Below are 21,791 nucleotides of genomic sequence, written 5' to 3'. Positions count from 1 at the left end.
AGAAAGCAGGACAAGGACAGGCAGGAGGGAGCAGCAGCGACAATTGGGGAACAGCGAGGATGATTAGGAAGGAGGGACCAAGGGGACATGGATGCAGCAGAAGCAGAAGCAGAAGCAGACGCAGACGCAGACGCAGCAGGCTGGCTAGGGCTTAGCAGAAGATATGGCGGATAACGTGGTGCGTGGCGGCGTCGGTTGCCAGCGAGGCTGCCGTGCGCTCTCGGCTCTGGGGTGCAGCCCGTCCAGCGTCCAGCATCCAGCGTCCAGCGTCCAGCGTCCAGCGTCCAGGCCGCGGAACAGCCAGATCAGAACAGAACAGAACAGAGACAAAGGGCCGGGGCGAGGGTGCGTTGGGCGGTGCCGGGTGGGGTGGTTTGGAGGGAGAGGATCCAGGGTGGTGATAAGTGAAGCGGCGGTTGGGCGGTTTGGGGAGTTGGGAGGGGGATGGCCAGGACAAAAGCAATCCCATCACCATGATAAAGCTGTGGCCGTCAAGTAGCCAGCCGCGAAACCGACCCGGCCTGGCGGGACACAGGCGCCCCGATTGACGGTAGCGTCGAGGGCAGTTGACTCGCTGCCCCATTGACCACACTCAGCACTCAGCACCCAGGATATCCCCCCCCTCCCCCCATGCCCCCCGGTCTGCCACGACGGCTTGACACGCCGGCGCCCGTTGCAACGGCTGGGTTGTTGTTGTTATGTTTATGTGTGTGTATGCCTGGGGGACAGGTGTAGATGCATGGTTGTGTATCCACACACACACACACACATGGACATGTACAATATACACGCCCGTCCACATCCACAAACACCAGCACAAGCAATCATGGTTGGCGAGGCTGCGAACCCAAGACGGTGCCGGCCCCTGGTGCCAACACGGACTGCGACTCCGAAGCCATAGCGGTGGAGCTCGCGTGGTGCCGCCGCCGGAACAATCGACCTGACGCCGTGGATGCGCTTCTAGCGTCGAAGCCGACAAGGCCCAACCCAGAAGCAAGTAGTCTACATACACCACTCGCACCACAGTCGCCCTCTGGTCGACTGCCTCCAAAGCCTCCAAATTGACTTTGGCTGCCACCATGACCAGCGCCAGCACCAGCACCAGCACGGGCACCTGCACTTGCACCTGCACCTGCACCAGCACGACAAATACCCTCCAGGGGCTACCTGCCGCTGCTGCTGACCGACTGACTGACTGAATGACTGAATGACTGACTGATCGACTGACTGGCTACCATCCTCAGCCCTTGAATGATTGACTGTCTGAATGCATCCGGAGCAGTCCCCTGCGCACGTGCTTTGGCATGGATCACGTGATGCCCATCGTAACCCTACGCTGACCACAGCCCGCTCAACCCCGACCAGCTGCGCTGCTACCCCACCATACAATGCGTCTCCATGCTGCCCTCGCCCTCGCAGCATGCCTCGCTCCCGCCGCGGCTGTCTTCGAGGACGAAGCCCATCACATTGACTTCCACTACGCCCTGCTAGGCCTCCCCAAGCATGATGCCACCTTCTTCCAAAAGCCCTACCCTGGCTCAAAGGCCTCGCTGCTCTATTCGCTATCCGACAATAACACCGTCGCCGCAATCAATCCAAAGGATGGTGCTCTAGTATGGCGCCATTCCCTCCCCGCAGCTGCGGACGACGTCGCCCATCTGCGTGCCGGCAACGAGCAAGACACCGTCATCAGCGCCCTCGGCCAGCGCGTCGTCGCATGGAGTGCTTCTGATGGCCGCCTCGTCTGGGAGACTAGCACCCCTTCCGCCCGCGTTGAGGATCTGGAGATACTCGAGCAGGAGGATGGCATGTCGATTGATGCAGCAAAAGACACTCTGGTCCTGCTGGCCACCGACGCCGGTCTCAGTGTCAAGAGGCTTGATGGAAAGACTGGGCAGCCCAAGTGGACCCACGAGGATACAAGGTGGGCAACGCCATTCTTTTTTTTTTGCCAAAAAGACACCAACTAACTCAATGACAGCGGAGACACACCATTCCAGCTCTCGACTTCGCCAACCACAATCTACTACATTGCCCTCCACACCCCTGTGCTCGGTGCCTCCAAGCTGCGAATCACCTCGCTGAGCCCCATAACAGGAAAGAAGCTCGATCAGTACACACTCAACTCCGACGCCGAAATATCCTCGCGTGACCGTATCCTGTTTGCAGGAGCCAACACCGCTGCCCCGCTGCTGGTGTGGACCGACAAGGCGAACAAGGTGCTAAAGGTGAACATCATCGGCACAAAGGCCGTATCCAGCTTCCCGACCCCAGAAAATGTCGCCGTAGAGAGCATTGTACTTCACGCCCCTAGCCATGTCAATTCTCGCGCCCACTTCCTCGTCGAGTACCAAACCGCCGTCGGCCACTTGGCCGACGTGTTCCACGTCGACCTAAAGAAGAACACTGTCTCCAAAGCCTACACCCTGCCAGGGCTCAAGACAAAAGGTACCTTTTCCACGAGCACTTCGGACGCAAACGTATACTTTACAAGGATTACAGAAGAGGAAATGGCGGTCTTTTCATCCGTCTCAAACGATGTCTTGGGCCGCTGGAGCGTCAAGAGCTCGTCCGCACTTGCCGGTGCCTACCCTGTTCATGCGCAATCCGAGGTTGTTGTACGAGATGCCACGGCAAGCGCTATCAGATCATCGGTCCTTTATTCTAACGGGCAGTGGGCTCTTCTCCGAAATGACGACTTGGCTTGGACAAGGCCAGAGTTTCTCGCACGGACTGTATCGGCAGTATGGGCTGACCTTCCTGAAAAAGAGACCCTAGCGCAAGCACTTGCAGACGAAAGTCATCGCAACCTTGTCTCGGCTTACATGCACCGTGTGCAAAGACACATTCAAGACTTGAAGCATTTTCCAGCTTGGGTGCAGGGACTACCCCAGCGACTCCTTGGTAGTGTCATTGGGCAGACAAAAGAGACGACAATCGGCGAAATTCAACAAGACACGTTTGGGTTCCACAAGCTGGTTATCGTGGCCACTGATACAGGACGTCTTGCTGCACTTGATGTTGGCTCGCGAGGCAAGATTATGTGGAATGTTGATCTTGGCAAACTCGCACCCATTAACGACTTTCAACATCCTCGCCTCAAGGCCCATAGCGGCTATGTCCAGGTCAAGGATGTTGTGTCCGAGAGGTCATTGATCATCAATTCTACTACAGGTAGCCTGGTTTCACCCGCCAGCGTCAAACTTGAAACTCCGTTAGTCTCTGAGGGGCAAACCCTTGTGGCATTCACGTTCGTAGATGGAACACTCAGAGGCTATCTACAGAATCAGCTCAGTGCGGAACCAGTGTGGAGCTTCCGTCCTGCCGCCGGGGAGCGTATCGTCAACTATGTTGCTCGACCTGTCAAAGATCCTGTTGCCTCTATCGGTAAGGTGCTCGGCGACCGAAGGGTGCTGTACAAGTACCTTAACCCCAACCTAGTTTTGGTCACGACAGTTGTCGACTCGACACAATCTGCATCCGTTTACCTACTCGACTCTGCCTCGGGACAATTGTTGCATACCGTTACGCATAATGGTGTCGACACTTCTCGGCCCATTCCGGCCACTATTTCGGAGAATTGGTTCACATATGCGCTGACTATTGACGCGGCTTCGGATTCGGCTTCACGTGGTCACCAGCTTGTAGTCTCTGACCTTTACGAGTCCCCGCTTCCTGATGACAGAGGTCCACTTGGCGCTTCCTCCAACTCGTCGACAGTAAAGCCCTTGGATGCAGCCGGCGATGCTGTGCGACCTTATGTCATATCCCAAAGCTACCAAGTGCCAGCAGAAATCTCGCACATGGCCGTGACCCAAACCAAGCAGGGAATCACGAGCCGCGAGCTCCTCACCACTGTCCCCTCGATCAACTCCATCATTGGCATTCCCCGCTCTGTCATCGATCCCCGCCGACCCATTGGCCGAGACCCTACCGCACAAGAGCAATCCGAGGGTTTAGTCAAGTACGCGCCTCTTATCAACTTTGACCCCAAGTGGCACCTTACCCACAAGTACGAGGTCATTGGTATCAAGGAGATTATCACGAGTGAAAGCGGACTTGAAAGTACCAGTTTGGTGTTTGCATATGGCCACGACATTTTCGGAACGAGGGTTGCACCTAGTTTTGCATTTGATGTTCTCGGCAAAGGATTCAACAAGATTTCCATGCTGTTGACTGTTGTGGGATTGTTTGTTGGTGTCTTGTTCGTTGCACCTTTGGTAAGTGTAATCCCTTTTTCTGTGTACATGTGATAGTGGCGGTTTTGCTAACAGAGTTTGTTTTTTTAGGTGAGGAGAAAGCAGATTAACACTCTGTGGACGATATGATGATGCCACGTTGGTGAGGTTCGGAAATAGTGTAATGTTGGAGCCATATTTAGAGGCTTGATCTCCACGTAGGATATGGAGCAGTCAGGCAGTCCACCTGCTATGGGTAATAGTCATGATGAACCAGGTAAGCCTGACAGAGTTAGTATCTAGGAAAGTGCATTTTTAGAGCACTTGGTAAAAAAAGTCTTTCAGTCATGAAGTATGAACTCAGCATAAGACTTGTTGTAGGGGAAAAAAAATTCACATCCAAAACCTCTGATTCTTCCAAGTCCACAACCCAGTTGCAACTTACTATTTGATGATGTAACAACGACTTTGGCGTTTCCAGACACAATGCAAACAAACCACTTCCTCATCCCTCTTAACTCAATCCTCCACACTCTTGACAAAAACCCTCAACCCTTTACTCTCCAAACTCGTAATGGGAATAAAAAAATCATGCCCGACCTCGACATCCTTGACACTAGTCTCGAACAACTCGTACTTGAACCGGCGAAACATTATGCCGAGGACAAGATACATTTCGGTCCACGCGAGCGTAACACCCAAGCAGGCTCTGGTGCCGCGCCCAAAGGACACCATGAAGCGATCCAAGGGCAGACCATCGGACGTACGCGGATGGCCGAGCCAGCGCTCGGGGAGGAAAGACGCGGAGTCAGGGAAGATGGATGGATCGTGCGAGGAGTCTGAGATGGTCATTGACTTTATTTCTTGTTAGCAAAAATGCCAGTGTACGTAGCAACTGTCGAGATGAAGAAGGTGAAAGGGAAAAGAAGGAAGGAAGGAATGAAGGAAGAGAGAGAGGACGTACAACACAAGTACCCGCGGGAATGACCCAATCTCCATACTGCAAGGGTGTCTTATGCGTCCTTGGATTCCTTGCTGAAAGACCATAGGATAGTCGAATCGCCTCCATGACCACGGCTTTCAGATACGGCATTTTCTCCAACACGCTGAGATCTACATCATTTTTGTGGGGAAACGCGGCGACGAGATCGGCATGCAGGCGGTTGTAGATATGCGGTGTGTTGACGATATGAAAAGTGGCTACGGCGAGGGCAAAAGCGGTTGTTTCGACGCCGCCGCCGACGACGACTTGAGCTTCTTCGGCGAGGCGCCGGTGGGATTTATCCTCGGGGGGTAGCTTGGAGGCGAGAATTTCTTGGAATATGGTTTTTTTGGCGTCGTTGGATTTGAGGTCTTCGCCGCGGAGGGTGCGGGCGATTAGGGCGCGGTGGTCCTGTTTTACCCCCGGGTGAGGTTAGTACGCATACGTGTGGGGATGTATGTAAGGTATTGGAATGGGTTTGCTGGAGCAGAGAATTGGGGGAGAGGGTATGTCTCCGAGGAGCTGGTGGGGATACAAGGATGTTGTGTATGTGTGTGTGTGTCACGTACCTGCTGAAATTTTAGGATGGGTTTTGCGGCGGGCTGCAGCCACCCGGTGATGTGGTCAGGGATGGCGTCCATGATCTGTGTAAAGGACCCTTGGTTAGTGTATGCCATGTCGTGTCGTCAATGAGTGGGACCGGGGGGGGGGGGTCCACAAGGGATTGCCACATGGATAGCATCAGTAATCTTAACATAGAGACGTACAGGGAGTATCATGGGGAATTGCGTAGCGAGATGGCCCATGCCGCCAATCTTGGTAAAGGCATCGTGGAAGGATTCGAATTCAGGATTCTTGAGATGGTTGTAGTTGAAGCCGAAAAAGTAGTCCATGATGATGTCGCCAGTCAGGGCGGGAAAGGCATGAGTGAGGTTGAGTGGCTCTGCACGCTTCTCAAACTCTTGCATACGATGAGCAAGCGTGTCGACATGGCGGTAGATGATGTGGACAAAGTCGATAATAGAACGACGTGAGAACCTACAAAGAAGTATCAGTTGAACGTTCTCTTCAGTAATAGACTCATGTCATGTTGTCCAGCAAGGAACATATGCACGACATACATAGGGGCCAATGAGGCACGTCGTCGCTTATGTGCTTCGGCGTTTACCGTGGCAAGCACACCGTCGGCGACGCCAAATCGCTTGTCCCATCCCTCCTTGTCGAGATGGGCGTTCTTAGGATAGAGTTTGTCGAAGAATCGCGAGTCTCGGATATGCAGCTCGTCAGGTGTTACTCGAACAATGGGACCTGCCAGGCTCGGGTTAGTCAAGCGAACCAACGACAGTCGTGTGTAGCAAGTCCATGCGGGGAGGCCAAGTGTTGGTGGCCAAGTCGCAGCGTACCGTATTGGTCGTGGAGCTTGGATATTTGGTTTGAGTATTGTCCTTTGAGAACTATCTCGTAGTAGCCCTCGTAAAAGCTTGTGACAGCCGCGATCTTAGGCCCCGGAAACTTGGCTAGTGGATGGAGATATAGGCGATAAAAGGCACGTGCGATCAGATAGGCAAGGTACGTGGTGAAGCAAAGGAGCGGCACCGAAGGGAGCACTCGCGCCGTGTCCGTGCTGGTCTGGGATGTCATGGCGGACTTAGTGCTAGGGCCAAGGGACAACCAGGTTGAAGCATGTGTCGAGACAGGAACGAACGGGCAGAGGACAGGATATTGGGGTCTTTTTGACTATTCCTATGTATACTGTATTACGGGGCTATGGCCGTGCAGAGTAGGCAAGTGGGTACACGGCATGGCATGCATGGTATGTGGATAGGGTCCATTTTCAGACGGGTGAGCTGACGGATGGAAGCTCACTTTGGCAGGAGGAAGACGAGAGGGGACATATAACATGTAAGTACAGACAATCGGTGGGTGGACAATCGCCCCGCGTCGTACGACAAGAAGAGACAGAGGAATACAAACAATCAATGAATGGGCAACCGCCCCACATCGTAAGACGACGGGCCTTGGGCAGGCTAAAAGCTGAGATGCAGCGGCGTGAGGTGGAGTAGTTATTTAGCGGGTGGAGGGTTGGCAGCTCGCCATGGTCCTGGATGCCACGAGACGCCAATGCACGCCTCCCACACATTATGAGCAGCAACATGGCTGTGGTTGGATCCCAATGCGGGCGCATGGCACGGTGTATAGCACGACGGATCCGCTGGCTGTGGCCTCGGCGCGCTGCGTCTAGTTGGTCGTATAAGGCCGCTCGCCGTCCAAAACTTGAGTTAAATTGAGTTCTGCCGTCCAGCACATCATACTACTACCTGGTCTGAGAGGAGGATACACGACATGTCGGCTGCCCCCACCAGCGCGAGCGGGCCGCAACAGGCATCCCCACCACCAGCAACATCATCACAACCACAGCCCCCGCAACAACAACAACCACCCACCACCACAGCACCACAGGCCGATGTCGGCAACCTCCAGTCAGTCCTCCACCTCGATGTCGACACAGCCGCCAACAGCGACGATGACTCTGCATTTGATAACGAGTCCTCCGCCTCAACGTCGCTCGCATCGACTATCCTCAACTATGAATACTTAAATGGCCGCCGCTACCATGGATACCGCTCGGGCGCCTACATCCTGCCCAACGACGAGCAAGAGCAAGACCGGCTTGACCTCCAGCACCACGTTTTCCTACTCATCCTCCAAGGCAAGCTCTATGACGCACCCATCTCACCCTCTCCCCAGCGCGTGCTCGATATTGGCACTGGAACCGGCATCTGGGCCATTGACTTTGCCGACGAGTTCCCTGGCGCCGAAGTAATCGGGACCGACCTCAGTCCCATCCAGCCAACATGGGTCCCTCCAAACGTCAAGTTTTACATTGACGATGCAGAGTCCGAGTGGGTCTATAGCCCCGCAGAGGCTTTTGACTACATCCACTGCCGTAACATGTCTGGCGGCATCTCCGACTGGGACAAATTCGTGCGCCAGACGTTTACCCACACTAAACCCGGTGGCTGGGTCGAGTTCCAGGAGCCGCTGGCGCAGGCCGATTGCGATGATGGCACCATAGACATGGCAAAGGATTTTTTGCAGTGGCAGACATTGTGTCATGATGCCGCTGCTACTTGGGGGAGAGATATTCGTGCGGGCATAGGCATTAAGCAGCAAATGCTAGACGCGGGATTTGTCGATGTACATGAGAAGGTTGTCAAGGTAAGATGTCTGCTTTTTTGTTCGCTTGCTACTGTGTATGATGCTAACACACTTCGGACCAGATCCCACTCGGCCCCTGGCCCAGGGACCCGCGCATGAAGGAAATTGGCCGCTATCAGCGTGAACACATGTCCATGGGTGTAGAGCCCTATACTTTGGGCCTCTTGGGCAAAGTAGCGGGCTGGACCGAAGAGGAGTGCTGTGTCATGATTGCCCGTGTCGTATCCGACGTTAGGAGAAGGGACGTACATATGTACATTAAATTCTACTTCGTCCACGGCCGCAAGCCCGACCATAGTGGAGCTAGCTGAGTCGGAACCATGGAAAAGTAGACGGAGTTGCTGCTGCTATCATTTTTTCCCCTGTTGAGCGAACAAGAAGCGGCTGGTACGGTACGGTGTTATGAAAGAGGCGTGAGTGTCAACGATATTTGCATTTCTGTGCGACCATAAGTATCGCATCTTGATATCTGTGCCGCCGCATGCTTGGGGTTGCGATAAATAAAACTTTACATCTTCACATCCGTCTCTTGACTCTCATCAGCGCCCTCTCGACTACATTTCTGCCCAGCTGTGGGATGCTCTGAATCCCACCGCCTTCACCCCACTCGTCCGCCCCCTGCACGTTATCGTCCTGGGCTTCCGCAGCAATAGGGACGACTCTGACTTCGTACTGCCTCGGCGGATCTCTCAGTCCCGGCCATATATCGAGGGGCAGGAAATCTCCTTGGGCTAGGGTAAACTGTTCTCTTGCGCGCTCGTCTTCTAAACGTAGCTTATCCAACTCTTTCTGCGCCTCTTCAGCTTTACGCTTGGCCTTTTCGTGCCGTCTCCGTCGCGATGATATCTCGACCAGGAGCTCGGCATATGCCAGATCAAACCGTTCGTAGAATTCCCGTTGGTTCTCCCATTCGTCGATGCCGTTGAGCAGGTTGGGACGGGTGTCTTGGAGCCACGAGACGTGGAAGGCGCGCGACGTGGCAATGTGCCGTTTGACCTCGTTTGTAATGTGCGATATCATTTGCAGTATGCTTGACAGAGCCGACGCCTCGCTACGGAGGTGGTTGACATGGTTCTCGATCTGGCTGAGCAGGAACGTCATTTCCGACCCTCTCTCTTGGATCTCAGCCACCACATCGTCGACTTGGCGGGCGTCCTTTTGCAAGACGTTGAGCATGTCGCGCCGTTCTTCCTCGCTCATGGGCTCGGGAGGCGCTGCTCCATCGTCGGCGGAATGCACCGGCGCGTCGCCCGTGGCTTGTGTGGCGGCAGCAGATCCACCCTCGGTGTGTCGCAAGGCTGTTATGCACAAATCATAGTGCTGAACCAGGGACTGAAAGGCTTGAGCAGCCTCTTTGGCGTGGCCTTCGAGATTGTGGTATAGGCTTGGTATTGGGCTCGGGGTCGATACGGTTGCAGGCGTCATGGGAACATTGTCGATGGACGAGTAGAGATTGTCGAGCGAGGTATCAAAGGCATCGCAGCTCTCGTCGAGCGTAGCATGTGCCTCGTTGTACCGGTCTATGCAGGCACGCAGGGTGCTCTCGAGGTTGGAGACGGTGGCGCTGTCGATGAAGTCGTAGAGGTGCTTCTGGGGGGTCCCATAAGGCTGCAGGACGGCTTCGATGGGTGTCTCACGCAAGACGGCAAGGGTAGAGTTGAGGCCTGCAAAGGACGTGTCGACGTGGTGCAGTATCTGCTTGTACTCAGTCTGCACTTCGGCCTCTACCACGTCAATACCGCGGCGCACAGCTTCCAAGGCATCGACCTGCTGCTCTACAATATTACGGATCGAAGTGTTCTTGGCCGCGAGGACGGCATTCTCCTCAAGCAGCTCGCGTGCGGTGCTGACAATGTCGGTGGCACGCCATAGGACTGTCTGGGTATTCAGTGCGCGCTTAGCAGCAACAAAATGGGTTACGAGATGCTCGAGGGTGAGGGAGTTGTTGTTGTCGTGGTCCAAGGATGCTCTCGACGCGGCGCTGCTAGTTGGAGACGCGGGCGATTGGGGAGAAGCCATGGCGATGTCATCAAGCGAAGGCGCAGGGCATTTCTAGCAGTCTTCAGGCTACAGCAAATACGAGGTCACGGCGATGCTTTTTGTCGCCAAACATTCTGACCAGGTTGCGAGGCATCCGAGGAGAGATGGAGGCGAGGATAGATGGACAGATGGATGGATGGATGGATGACGGTAGTACGCTCGGGCTTAGTAGTACAAGGCACGCTCTCAACCAGGGTCCAAATTGCGGAGAGATGCACAAGGCCCACCCACCTTAAGGCTGACGCGACGGCGACGACAGAACCCACAAGCAGCATGGTGAAGCGTCGTCGCAGAGCAGAGCAGACGGTCTGCGCGGCATTCGGACTTGGGTGTCTGCACCCGCCTGGCTCCCCGACATGTGCTGACCATGCTTTCTGGCCCGGGTGGCCAAACGGAATTGCGTGCTTCGAAGATGTTATCCACAACTGACATTGCGCCATTGCGCCGTGGTCGCTTCGCCGCTGCTCTCCCCAACGACGCCTTCAGTCGACCCCCACGCCCACCTCGTACTACACCCCTTCGCAGCTGGCCGAAACTATCTTTTCGCAAACTACTCTCTACTTCGACACGAATCCCCTGTTTTTGCGCCCGCACATCCGTCGCATTTTGTGCGCGCAGCGCCTTTCTCTCTGGCAGCATCTATCCGGGTCATCATCAAACCTCCACCTTAGCTCGCACGCGATATTACCCCAGAATCTCGACAGCCTGCTGCATCCCCTGCACGACGTATGAATTGCGCATCCTAGAGGGCCAGTGCCCTTGTCCAAACACTAGGGGAAGCAACAGCGCAGCCCGCCAGCCGATACTTGCTGTAGCTGCTTAAAGCCTTTGGTCTCTCGAGCACGCAACCATGGCGCCCAATGCCACCCATACCATTGAGACGGTCTCCGAACATACTCCGCTGCAGTCCTCGACTACAAGTCCCAAACAGAGACGCCTCTCATGGCGAAGCCCGGCTCATTCTCCTGACGACTTCCCCGCAAAGTCCTCCGCCCTCGCTCACGCCGCTTTAATGCACGGCCACGACCACGAAGGTCTCTCAGAGCGGACCAGGCACTTGCACGCCAACCCCGAAGACTCCGAAGAGGCCCAAACAAACAAATCCAAGAAGATTGAAAAGATGATCACGCCATATCTCGCAGAGCACATTCCACACCAATATAACCCGCTGGGTGCCAATGGTGGCAGACAAGACGAGCGCCCACCCACTGCAAACACAAAGTTTTGCTACCGCCACAGACCAGACCTGCTCTGCCGACGCCAGGCAGACGAGCCCTCCATGGAACAATTGCAGGACGTGAGTATTCTCTTGTCGTTGCCAAACCGCTTGCTAACTTGGACAGGAACTCGGCAGAGAATCTCAAGGTGACCAGCAGAGCATCGCCAACGTATGGTCACTCTTTTCTGCTGCCCCTTCTCGACACCGCAACCTCATGCTCCAAGGCATTCTCGCTCAATGCTGCTTCCCACAACTCTCCTTCATCTCCTCCTCAGTCCGCAACCTTATCAAGATTGACTTTCTCGGCGCCCTCCCTACCGAACTGGGCTTCAAGATTCTGTGCTATCTTGATACAACCTCACTATGCAAAGCAGCCCAAGTCAACCGAAGGTGGAGACAACTGGCAGACGATGACGTTGTCTGGCATAGGATGTGCGAACAGCACATTGACAGAAAGTGCACAAAGTGCGGTTGGGGACTTCCACTGCTAGACCAACGTCGTTTGCGGCAAGAAAAGAGGCGGATACAACTTCGGGCTTCAGGCCGAGGACTGAACGAATGGTCGCCTAATGTCACGCCTCAGCCTGATTCCTTTGTCCCTCCCACTTCGCTTTCTCACCAACTTTCCGACGTTCCTGGCTCCCCTACAGCCGTCAAGCGGTCTGTACCAGACGATTCATCCTCTCCAGAAGCCTTGAGCAAGCGGCAATGTCTCGACGCTGCACCAGGTCAAGACCAACTTACATCCTCTTTCGATCACCCCAAGAAACGTCCATGGAAGGACATCTACAAGGACCGCTACAAAGTTGGCAGCAACTGGAAATACGGCCGTTACTCAACACGCATACTAAAAGGACACACCAATGGCGTCATGTGCTTACAATTTGACGACGAAGTTCTCATCACCGGCTCCTATGACGCAACTGTCAAGGTGTGGGATATCAAGACTGGTCAGGTGATACGCACACTCACTGGCCACTCTCAAGGCATTCGGTGTCTGCAGTTTGAAGACAGCAAACTCATCACTGGAAGTCTGGACAACACCATCAAGATCTGGAACTGGCGGACAGGTGCACTAATCAAGACCCTGAACGCCCACAGCCAGGGCGTCATCGGCCTCCACATGGCCGGCAAGCTCCTAGCATCCGGATCCTCAGACAACACAATCGTAGTGCATGACTTCACGCAAATGAAACGCACCACCCTTGTCGGCCACACCGACTGGGTCAACTCAGTCAAAATCGACCTCCCCTCCCGCACCCTCCTCTCCGCCTCGGACGACATGACGGTCAAACTCTGGGACCTCGACACACACCGCTGCATCCGCACCTACGAAGGCCACGTCGGCCAAGTCCAACAAGTCCTCCCCTTACCCCTCGCTTTCGAAATCGACGAAAACGACTTCATCGCAAACGCAAACAACGACAGTTCGGACACCGCCTCCCTCTCCTCCGACATGCCTCATTCCCTTCCCCAGCCCCTCCCTTCATCCTGTTCCAACACTTCTTCCTCAAGCACACCCATCGACGACTCCCTCTTCTTCCCAGATGACCTCTCCCGCCCCGCCCCTCCCTCATACATGCTCACCGGCTCCCTCGACGGCACCATTCGCCTCTGGCACGTTCCTTCTGGACGCTGCGTGCACCGCTTTTTCGGTCATGTAGAGGGCATCTGGTCGCTTGCTGCGGATTCTTTGAGACTGGTGAGTGGGGCCGAGGATAAGACGATTAAGATTTGGGATCCGCGGACGGGCAAGCATGAGAGGACGCTTACGGGACATACGGGGCCAATTACTTGTGTCGGGCTTAGTGATGAGTGTGTGGTTAGTGGGAGTGAGGATGGCACGGTTAGGGTGCATTGTTTTGTTGGGGATGCGGGGGTGTGAAGAAGGGGTTGATGGATTGATGTCTACTGTTGCGTTCAGCCATGGCGTTTTTTTTCTTTCTTTAGCTTTTCGGTTTTTTTTGATAGGTTTCGGATGGCTTTTAGCGACTATGGATGTATGGATGGATAAATGTCGACGAGACTTCATCTTCTTGTCACCTTCTTTCTTCGTTTTTCTTTTCTTCCTCTTCTTCCTTTCTTCAAAGGGGGGTTTTAATACGGATCGAATTGGCACGTTAGGATTAATACCCCCAATAGCGAAAACTCAAGTATCATGGTATCTACTTTTCTACCTTCAAATAGAGATTTGTTCAGTGCAAATTTCCTTTGCAAAATGTCTTGTTGCGATGACGGAATGGATTGCGTGCTTGAGCAGTTAGTGGGGGGGGGGGGGGGGGGTAGGTGTCCGAGAGTTAAGGTTAAAAAATGTCTAATTTTAATAATGAGTTAACTACTGTACAAAAATTATGCATGGTAAAGTTAATGGTTGCGCTTCGAAACGTCTCTCTCTCTCCCCTTTCCTTCACTGGTATGTAACACCAGTTGTTCTTCCTCCCTCTCCTTCTCTTCCTCATCTCATTGCAATGTTCGCCTCTTTGGCATAGCACACTATGATACACGTTTGCGTTGGGTTCTTCTACTTGGACACCAGCTCTTCTTCGTCGTGCTCTTTCTTCGATGAATAAGGTGCTGGTTTGGATACACTTGGTTGGTTCTGTTGCGTATTTGAATGGCTGTTGTCGAAAGAATGCTTCGAGATGCTCAAATCGCATTTTGGATGGTGTCCGATATGGATAAGTGTTGTGCAATGTCCTCTTCATCGCGGTGTTCGTTACAGATGCTCGCTTCATGTTGGGCCGTTATTTGACAGTCATCGATGTGGATTTTGTAGTGTCAAAGAGTGCTCTTGTAATCATAATTTGCGTTGGATAGCCCTTGGCGTAGTTAAGGTCGAATTCGGTTCCGGTACGTCAATACGAGTGCTGGTCCAGACTGAGTATTAGGCCAATCCGAGTGTCAAGATTCATCGGCCATTTTGGATCCAACATGGTGGGCCTGTGGAGGCGAAATAAGCTCCTTCGTCCAAGAGCTGTTTTTCCTTGTCCATCCAATCGACAATCTTCTCGGCTGACTTGAAGTCAAGATCACCGAGCTTCGACTCGATTCCCGTCATGCCGCTGGTGTTGTAGGAGATCTTGATGAAAAGCGAACAGTCCCTTAGAGTCATTGCTAACCGGAGATTATGGTCAAACAGTTCGGACCCATGCTGCGGTCGACAGAGGACACCCAGCGGGTCAAGTGTATTTTGCAATTGAAATAGATGCCGCAGTAGGTCGACGCCGTCTCCAACCGTAAGATAGGTCACGATGCCATCAACCATGGCTGAAACTACCGTCTGAGATGGCGATTTGCCGCCAAAGTGGCGCTTAACCGTTGCATGTGCCCAGGGGCGAAGGGCTTTCGAGTCCCCATGTAGCACCTGGAGCGGGCAAATGTAGCTTTCTCTATTCTTAGGCACAGAGACTTGCATCGCGCAAGTCCGGCAACGGATAGCTCCTGAAGGCGCATTTGGTGATTGCGCTAGCCACTTGGGTTTGATTTCGAGCGTTATTGACTGTCCAGGGGTAGGTGACATATTGGGAAGGAGAATGCCCCAGCAGTTCCGTGGTGTGATGTTGTTAAATGTGCCTTTTCCACCTATTTTGTAGAGGTGATTCATTACTTCCGGTAGCAGGAGCACAGCTTCATGGTCCATCAGATGCTTGGTGAGGTCTCGGTTGAGTTGCACTGTAAGAGGGGCGTCCGCACCGTTTTGTGGTACTGTGGCCTGACCAAGGGTCTTGTATCTGCCTGGCAAAAACAACGGTCGGATCGCACGCTCGTATCCGTAAATAATTTCCATGGACGACAAATGTTTCTGACCACCTCTAGGGACTCGGAGAACGTGGCGCATGAGATAGTCATAGTCCATGGTCGTAGCTCTGAAAGACAGCTGGCCTTCGCGCAAAACATCGATAAAGGAGAATGTCGTCGCAGAGCTATTCGGAGTCCAACTCTGGATTTTGAAGATGATGTTGGCGGCGCCTTTGTTGAGGTATTCAAATGTGACGTGTGATGGAGTAGGTGCACCAACGGTCCTCCGCACACAACATCGAGTCGAGACATCTCCTAGCTCTTCAGAGAGGTGGCGCATCTCATCTCCCGTTAGCTGTATAGCTGTCATGCTGTGTTGAGGGGCGGGCGGAGAAGATATATGCACTCGCCGGCGCGAGCATGCTTAGCAGTTGCGCAGTACCCAACCTAACAGCTAGCGCAAGAGCATAGAAGCAAACACGAACCTCGACAGCAGCGACTGGTATGCGACTCCTGCCGCTGGATTGGTTGGCTCTGGAGGAATGCTCTGCCCTGGATAGGAGATGGTGTTGACTCGTTCCTTCGAATATATCTTTGTCGCGTGGTCCAATCGTCGGGTCGCCTTGCAACTCAAGTGGGTGTGGTCCGGGTGACGCAACAGGGACGACCAGGCGTCGGGCAGCTTTCTCCACTTTGAACGTTGCCGTCGACGTGCTGGCTGTGTGGAAAAAGAAACAACTTGTCCATGTTGTCGGCTGCCCGGTCCTGTTCAGGGTCAGAATTGTGGCGCTCAAAAGCCATCTTCTACCCGTGGTTGGGGTGGACCTTCGCGTCCCTCACGTAATCTCGCCCCGCCAATCACAAGCAAAACACAGGCATCCGTCTTCTGGATGCGATGAATCTGGCTTCTCTTGTGACGTCCATCGTCAGCCAAGCTTTGCACACTCGACTCTGCCGGTGAGCACAAACGCTGCCTCTGCCACATCACGCGGACCATCAGCAACCATGCCAGCGCCTGAGCCCCTACCGACCTTCTTGTACAAGATTCTTCCAAGCGCCCCGCCTTCACCGCTTCCTACCCGTCTCCCGCTCTCGGACCTCGATCGCACCGATGGCTACATCCATCTCTCCACCTCCGAGCAAGTGCCCGGTACCGCTGATAAATTCTTTGGTGACGTCTCAGAATTATGGCTTCTGAAGATCCGGTATGAAGTGCTGGCCGCAGGAACTGATGGCGATGGTCAAGTCCATTCGGATAAGGCGGCAGAGCTAAAGTGGGAGGAGGTTGGACGAGGGTGTTTTGCGCATCTCTTTGGAGCAGATCTCGGATCTGGAAATATAGAGAGTGCGTTCAAGATAGAGAAGAAGGGCAGTTGGGCTGATACCTTGAGTCTGGAGTGGTGAGAGCAGCGGGGTTACAATATAGTAGAACAAACGCTATAAATATCATTACCGGCTGATACATGAGATCTTCTTTCATATTACCCTATGATGGTTCTACACATGGCCCAGTAGTTTCATACAAACTATTGAGTACTGATCTACATGACTTCAATTGTACTTTCTTGCATTCTCTTATCACCTCGAAGAACTGGTCTCTCTACTCAGTCTAGATATACCCAACGAACCCTATCAACAGATTTCAGTTAATAGGGTCAATACTTTGTGGTTCGTTGGTTCTGTATGTCTTATTGTAGGCCTATCGTCTTGCCCTCATAAAGCGATTTGCCTATAGAGAATACAATCTCTATGTGCGCATTTTTCTGTCTCATGTTAGGAAGCCTCGATATGTCCGAGATTTTTGACAAGCTCTAGTACTATTATTAGAATAATTCTACGATTGGGTGATAATGCTCAAAAATATGCCTTCGGTACAATACCAATGCATGGTTTCGTCACACCGGATCTCTTCCGAACATATATTATGTATGTATGTGTACATGTACTACACGGTGTTATTACATGTGTAGAACGTTAATTTGTTCGTCCGTCGTGGTTTACGTCAAATTCTTCACTATCGAGTCAGGGAACTACGTCATAGGCATACGTCAAATGTCTACTGGAACTTAACCTTGAAAAAAGGACATTGCTTGCCGATCAGTCTTATTCGCAGTACTATTCGGGACCGAACTTTACTTCAACAAGCGTTAAAGTTCCATTTAGTAATTGTACACATATGTATGGAGTTTATTACGGTTGAGCGGGACAACCCCATGTTACGAGAGAGACTGTGCACTAGAAACTGGCAACACGCTATGTCCAAAGCGCCGAGATCTGCAAAAAAAAACTTTTTTCCAACTACGACGACAACCACCACCACCGTGGAGATGACCCTGAACCGGCAAAAAAGAATTGAAGCTCATATGAGCTCCGGCTTTGACTCAGCCGAGGTTTGAACTCGGGACCTTCAGTGTGCCTAACAGGATGTTAGACTGACGTGATAACCAACTACACCACCGAGCCCTGTTTTGTTGAGAGACGTAAAAATTTAGAACAATATATTGTTGAGCAATTTTACCACTATCGAGCAATGAATTTGAGCATCGCTCATACTTATCTTAGCAAAGTAGTACAGTGCATGTCCGTATTCCTACGGTGCAGATACTTAGAAAATCACCCCATGCCTCAATCGCAAATGCGGCTCGGTGTTGACGCCACAATATCGAATGACACATGCTCAGGTCACGTACAGTAAAGAGATGCCATTCACTGCCGTCGGGCGGAGTTCCAGGCTCTGACGCCACCGAGTCCATCTCGGCCCGAAACAGGAGCGATACCCCGTTGCCAGCGTCTCCGCGTTTTCCCCAGTCCCCGACAGATTCAAACACCGACACCAGACGCCAACTCGCAATGAGGCATGGAAACAAATGCCCCACAACAGCCTGTCGGCGCACAGGCGGCCACCAACCCGGATGAAGACGAAGCCTCAAAGATCAAAAGGACGCAGATCGCGTGCTTGAATTGCAGGAAAAGGAAGAGTCGGTGTTTGTTGTAAGTGGGTGACAGCCCTGTCGCATTCGCGCATTGAGGCTGGCTTGAGCATCTGAGCATACGCATATACAGAATCCAGCGCAAATGATCTGTACCGCTGAAAGTCACAAGCTGGTCTCGAACTACAATACTAAAAGCTCGGCGTATACGTTCTGGGGCTGACACGTTACTGCAGAGATTCCAACAACTCAATTCCGTGCCTCCGATGTAAGCGCGACAACCTCGAATGTGTGTTAGGCGGTAGCAATCGCGGCGGACGACGGGAGCGAAAAAAGAAACGCGTCGACGAATCGCAACCACAGCAGCAGTCTGAACCGCAGCCAGAAGCGCAACCACAACAGCCATTGCCGACGCTCCCGGCGAATGCGCCAGAAAGAAGCTTCCATACTCTGGGCAACCTCGGAACTACATGGTCGCAAGACACGGTTGAACCGCAATACGGGGAAGAGCTTCAGGCCGCTCAGTCAGACTCGTCAAATACAGACGAACTTCCTTTCTCAAATCTTCAGAATCCGTCTGATGCCCTGGGCATACTAGCCAGAGTTGCTGGGGAATCGAGCTCGAACGAAGAAAACAATGGAAACGGAAACGGTATTCCGCACGCCAGAGGATCATCTCTTAGCATGCCGGCGCCACCAATTTCCTTCTCCTACCCGTTGCTAGACCGGGGTATCCTTACTGTCCATTCACTTTCCCAGCTGCTTGTCCGATTTCAACAGCAGTATCATCCCTTTTACCCTCTTGCTCCGGCCCATGCTTTTGAGACATCTCGTCTCTCAGACCTGGTAACCAAAGAGCAGCACCTCCTTACTGCCATCCTCTTAATCGCCTCCAAAGATCTCGTCGATGAGCCGCACATATACGAAGCATGTTCCGAGCATATGAAGAATCTAGTTTCTGCACTCGCTGCAGGAGGCGATGCTGGTATCGAAGCAGTAGAGGCTCTCCTGCTATTAGCCGAATGGGCGCCGTATACCCAACGTGGTTCTGGGAAAGTTGGCAAAGGCGAAGAAGACAAGGAAAGCTGGATGCACGTTGGCCTTGCTCTGAGAATTGCATATTTTCTCGCGCTGGATCGGTACTCGTTCCGTTTCGTGGACCAATACAAGGATGAAGACCATCATCGCAAGCGCCTCATATGGACAGCAGCATATGTTTCTGACCGCCATATCAGTATTAGGATCGGAAAAGCATTCTGGTCTCGTGGTCCTGGGCCTTTGACGACTTTACGAAGAGAGGACTACCCCCCGTTGATCCCTAAGAATCCCAATGAAGAAGACCACGCCTCCATCTTTCAAGCCAACCTGGAACTTACACAGCTCTTCAGCAATGTGCATGATACGCTGTATTCGAATCCTAGTTCAAGTTTCCGCTCACAGATGAGCGGTAGCTACATCAAGTTTATTGACGATTTCCGATCAGCCATGTACGGTTGGAAGAGTGTGTGGGGCACCTTGACGTGCTCGCCACCTCTCAAAGCATGTCTATTGATGTCGTACGATTATCTGCGTTTGTACACCAATGCGTTTGCTTTTCAAGCTACTGTTCTTCGAGCTTTACCATCAACATCAGCGTCCACAGACTCCCCAGCTGGTGCTCCATCCAATACCGACATAGGCCGCATGCAAGCGCCCCAGCGCGTTTTTGTTAATAATGTAGGGGCTGTGGGCGACGCACGATTTATATATGAAGGTCTTGATTCTGCAAAGGCCATTCTCACTACAGTCAACAACTTTGTAGATCCTGAGCGCTCATTGCGGTTCATGCCACTCCGATACTATCTCTACCTGGTTTATGCAGGCGTATTCCTCTATCGTGCTCGTTGTACTGGTGTCATCAGCGCAGACGAGGATCGTGCCATCCGCGCCATGATCAACGAAACGGTATCTCGCCTCCAACGCAGTGCCGTTGGGTCCGGGAGTGGTGTTCAGCACCCAGGTTCTCGTTATTCTCAGCTTCTCAAACTGCTCTGGGCCAAGGTACCGAAGAAGGATAAAGCAAATCGTTCAGCATTCCACCATCCTGGTACACATATTGCCAGCACACCAGTAGACCAGAACGGCTTCCCACAACATCCGGTTCTGGGCCATCAAACCAGTCCACAAGCCAGTAGTAATGGCACAGGTGGAAGTCCAGCAATTACAGAGCAGATGGGTGATTTTGGATGGACAGACTTGAGTGCTGTCAATGAATTCGCTGTACATGGCGGCGGAAACAATACTGCGGCTGATGATGCTGCGCTTTGGAATGGGTTCCTTCCCCTCGATATGGGATGGAATGCTCAAGGATTCGGGATCGACGGAATAGTCGACTCTAACGAGCTAGGCATGCTGTTCTAATGAGATATGGGGAAAACTAAGAGACTTGGATTACTGCCGGGGAGGCGCTTTTGGGATTTTTTTTGTGCTGATTGATATGTTTGCTTGGAATTATCGCATGCGCAAGGTGGAATAGAGAGGTAATGTCTGGTATGAGCCGAGTATAAAAATCCCACAATCATGAAACATAAACACCAGCAGTTGATGTGTCGGAAGTGCTTCACTCCGGAAGATTTATATATCAAAGCTGGGTTCTGAGGAAATGAGTTTATGTGATTTTGAGGTGGCAAGATCATATGCATTATAATCCCGCCCTTCCACAGCGCCATTAATGCAATCCATATGGTAACAGTGAAATATACAATATTTTGCCGTCTTTTGCCATGATGGCCATCTAGAAACCTGGAGGATTGAGTCGCTGACTGACCCTCGTCCACTTGGGAACCTCTGCAGATCGTCAGAATATATCCATAGGCGGCTTCCTCTGCCCTTGATTGATCCTCCGAATGCATTTGTAGTAAAATTCCACAGCGTACGCCACTTACTGTGTATTCCCTTGCGATACCTCTTTACTTTCCGGTCAAATACAGTGTACTTGTCTTTTGGGAGCATTTCCTCCTCGGTCGGCATCTCTGTCTTCCAGCGCTCCACCTTCTTCATGCTTTGGCCCATTCGTCGTAGTGCGGTATCGAGAGTGGAGACAACGGAGTCGACATGTCGTAGACGCTCACGATGGCGGTACTTTTGGTGCCTGGACAGTCGCCATGGCACTTTCCTATGTTCCACATTAGTGTCTCGTCTCCGGGCACAATTTGTGAGAAATAGCAGTAGTGAAGGCGGAAAAGATCGATGGTGGCGGGAGCGAGCGATTGCGCGGGCAAATTGATCTTGGAGAGACGCACCATAACAGACCACCCGACAGCGGATTTGTGAGACGGAAGGGACCAAACATGTTGATGTGTTGGGGTCGAGAGGCCGGGCTTGCGCAATTGAAGTCGCGATATTCTGCGCAGACACTCCCGCGGACTTCTTGGCGAACATCCCGGTTAGCGTGGGGAAGCTCAGCACCACTTCGCTCCCCTTGTGACTTTAACTCTGTCACCAAC

The 21,791-nt window shown here is 52.7% G+C and overlaps 9 protein-coding genes across 9 annotated transcripts; 5 read left to right on the top strand and 4 right to left on the bottom strand.

The window, feature by feature from the left end:
* Positions 1 to 1,388: 1,388 nt before the first annotated feature.
* Positions 1,389 to 4,328, top strand: COCMIDRAFT_6445 (uncharacterized protein; the record flags this gene model as incomplete). The annotated part of the gene is made up of 3 exons (XM_007691071.1): positions 1,389 to 1,924; positions 1,982 to 4,220; positions 4,290 to 4,328. 3 exons carry the CDS (start codon positions 1,389 to 1,391, stop codon positions 4,326 to 4,328), a joined length of 2,814 nt encoding a protein of 937 aa, XP_007689261.1.
* Positions 4,329 to 4,697: 369 nt separating this feature from the next.
* COCMIDRAFT_98786 (uncharacterized protein) lies at positions 4,698 to 6,801 on the bottom strand (the record flags this gene model as incomplete). The annotated part of the gene is made up of 6 exons (XM_007691095.1): positions 4,698 to 5,033; positions 5,143 to 5,571; positions 5,730 to 5,804; positions 5,928 to 6,198; positions 6,282 to 6,468; positions 6,564 to 6,801. The coding sequence occupies 6 exons, from the start codon at positions 6,799 to 6,801 to the stop codon at positions 4,698 to 4,700; spliced, it is 1,536 nt and encodes a 511-aa protein (XP_007689285.1).
* Positions 6,802 to 7,503: 702 nt separating this feature from the next.
* COCMIDRAFT_37926 (uncharacterized protein) lies at positions 7,504 to 8,690 on the top strand (the record flags this gene model as incomplete). Its single annotated transcript, XM_007691081.1, has 2 exons — positions 7,504 to 8,379; positions 8,442 to 8,690. The coding sequence occupies 2 exons, from the start codon at positions 7,504 to 7,506 to the stop codon at positions 8,688 to 8,690; spliced, it is 1,125 nt and encodes a 374-aa protein (XP_007689271.1).
* A 205-nt stretch (positions 8,691 to 8,895) lies between these two features.
* COCMIDRAFT_98809 (uncharacterized protein) lies at positions 8,896 to 10,398 on the bottom strand (the record flags this gene model as incomplete). Its single annotated transcript, XM_007691094.1, has 1 exon — positions 8,896 to 10,398. One exon carries the CDS (start codon positions 10,396 to 10,398, stop codon positions 8,896 to 8,898), a length of 1,503 nt encoding a protein of 500 aa, XP_007689284.1.
* A 1,033-nt stretch (positions 10,399 to 11,431) lies between these two features.
* COCMIDRAFT_98855 (uncharacterized protein) lies at positions 11,432 to 13,523 on the top strand (the record flags this gene model as incomplete). The annotated part of the gene is made up of 2 exons (XM_007691093.1): positions 11,432 to 11,716; positions 11,763 to 13,523. The coding sequence occupies 2 exons, from the start codon at positions 11,432 to 11,434 to the stop codon at positions 13,521 to 13,523; spliced, it is 2,046 nt and encodes a 681-aa protein (XP_007689283.1).
* Positions 13,524 to 14,546: 1,023 nt separating this feature from the next.
* COCMIDRAFT_98804 (uncharacterized protein) lies at positions 14,547 to 15,746 on the bottom strand (the record flags this gene model as incomplete). Its single annotated transcript, XM_007691092.1, has 1 exon — positions 14,547 to 15,746. One exon carries the CDS (start codon positions 15,744 to 15,746, stop codon positions 14,547 to 14,549), a length of 1,200 nt encoding a protein of 399 aa, XP_007689282.1.
* A 635-nt stretch (positions 15,747 to 16,381) lies between these two features.
* Positions 16,382 to 16,780, top strand: COCMIDRAFT_37922 (uncharacterized protein; the record flags this gene model as incomplete). Its single annotated transcript, XM_007691080.1, has 1 exon — positions 16,382 to 16,780. The coding sequence occupies one exon, from the start codon at positions 16,382 to 16,384 to the stop codon at positions 16,778 to 16,780; it is 399 nt and encodes a 132-aa protein (XP_007689270.1).
* A 1,453-nt stretch (positions 16,781 to 18,233) lies between these two features.
* On the top strand, positions 18,234 to 20,706 carry COCMIDRAFT_27425 (uncharacterized protein; the record flags this gene model as incomplete). Its single annotated transcript, XM_007691074.1, has 2 exons — positions 18,234 to 18,367; positions 18,543 to 20,706. The coding sequence occupies 2 exons, from the start codon at positions 18,234 to 18,236 to the stop codon at positions 20,704 to 20,706; spliced, it is 2,298 nt and encodes a 765-aa protein (XP_007689264.1).
* Positions 20,707 to 21,079: 373 nt separating this feature from the next.
* COCMIDRAFT_37920 (uncharacterized protein) lies at positions 21,080 to 21,637 on the bottom strand (the record flags this gene model as incomplete). The annotated part of the gene is made up of 3 exons (XM_007691079.1): positions 21,080 to 21,132; positions 21,231 to 21,460; positions 21,588 to 21,637. 3 exons carry the CDS (start codon positions 21,635 to 21,637, stop codon positions 21,080 to 21,082), a joined length of 333 nt encoding a protein of 110 aa, XP_007689269.1.
* Positions 21,638 to 21,791: the final 154 nt, after the last annotated feature.

The sequence above is a fragment of the Bipolaris oryzae genome (assembly GCF_000523455.1).
Source record: "Bipolaris oryzae ATCC 44560 unplaced genomic scaffold scaffold_91, whole genome shotgun sequence".
NCBI classification, from domain to species: domain Eukaryota; kingdom Fungi; phylum Ascomycota; class Dothideomycetes; order Pleosporales; family Pleosporaceae; genus Bipolaris; species Bipolaris oryzae.
This window is presented reverse-complemented; position numbering and strand designations above follow the sequence as displayed.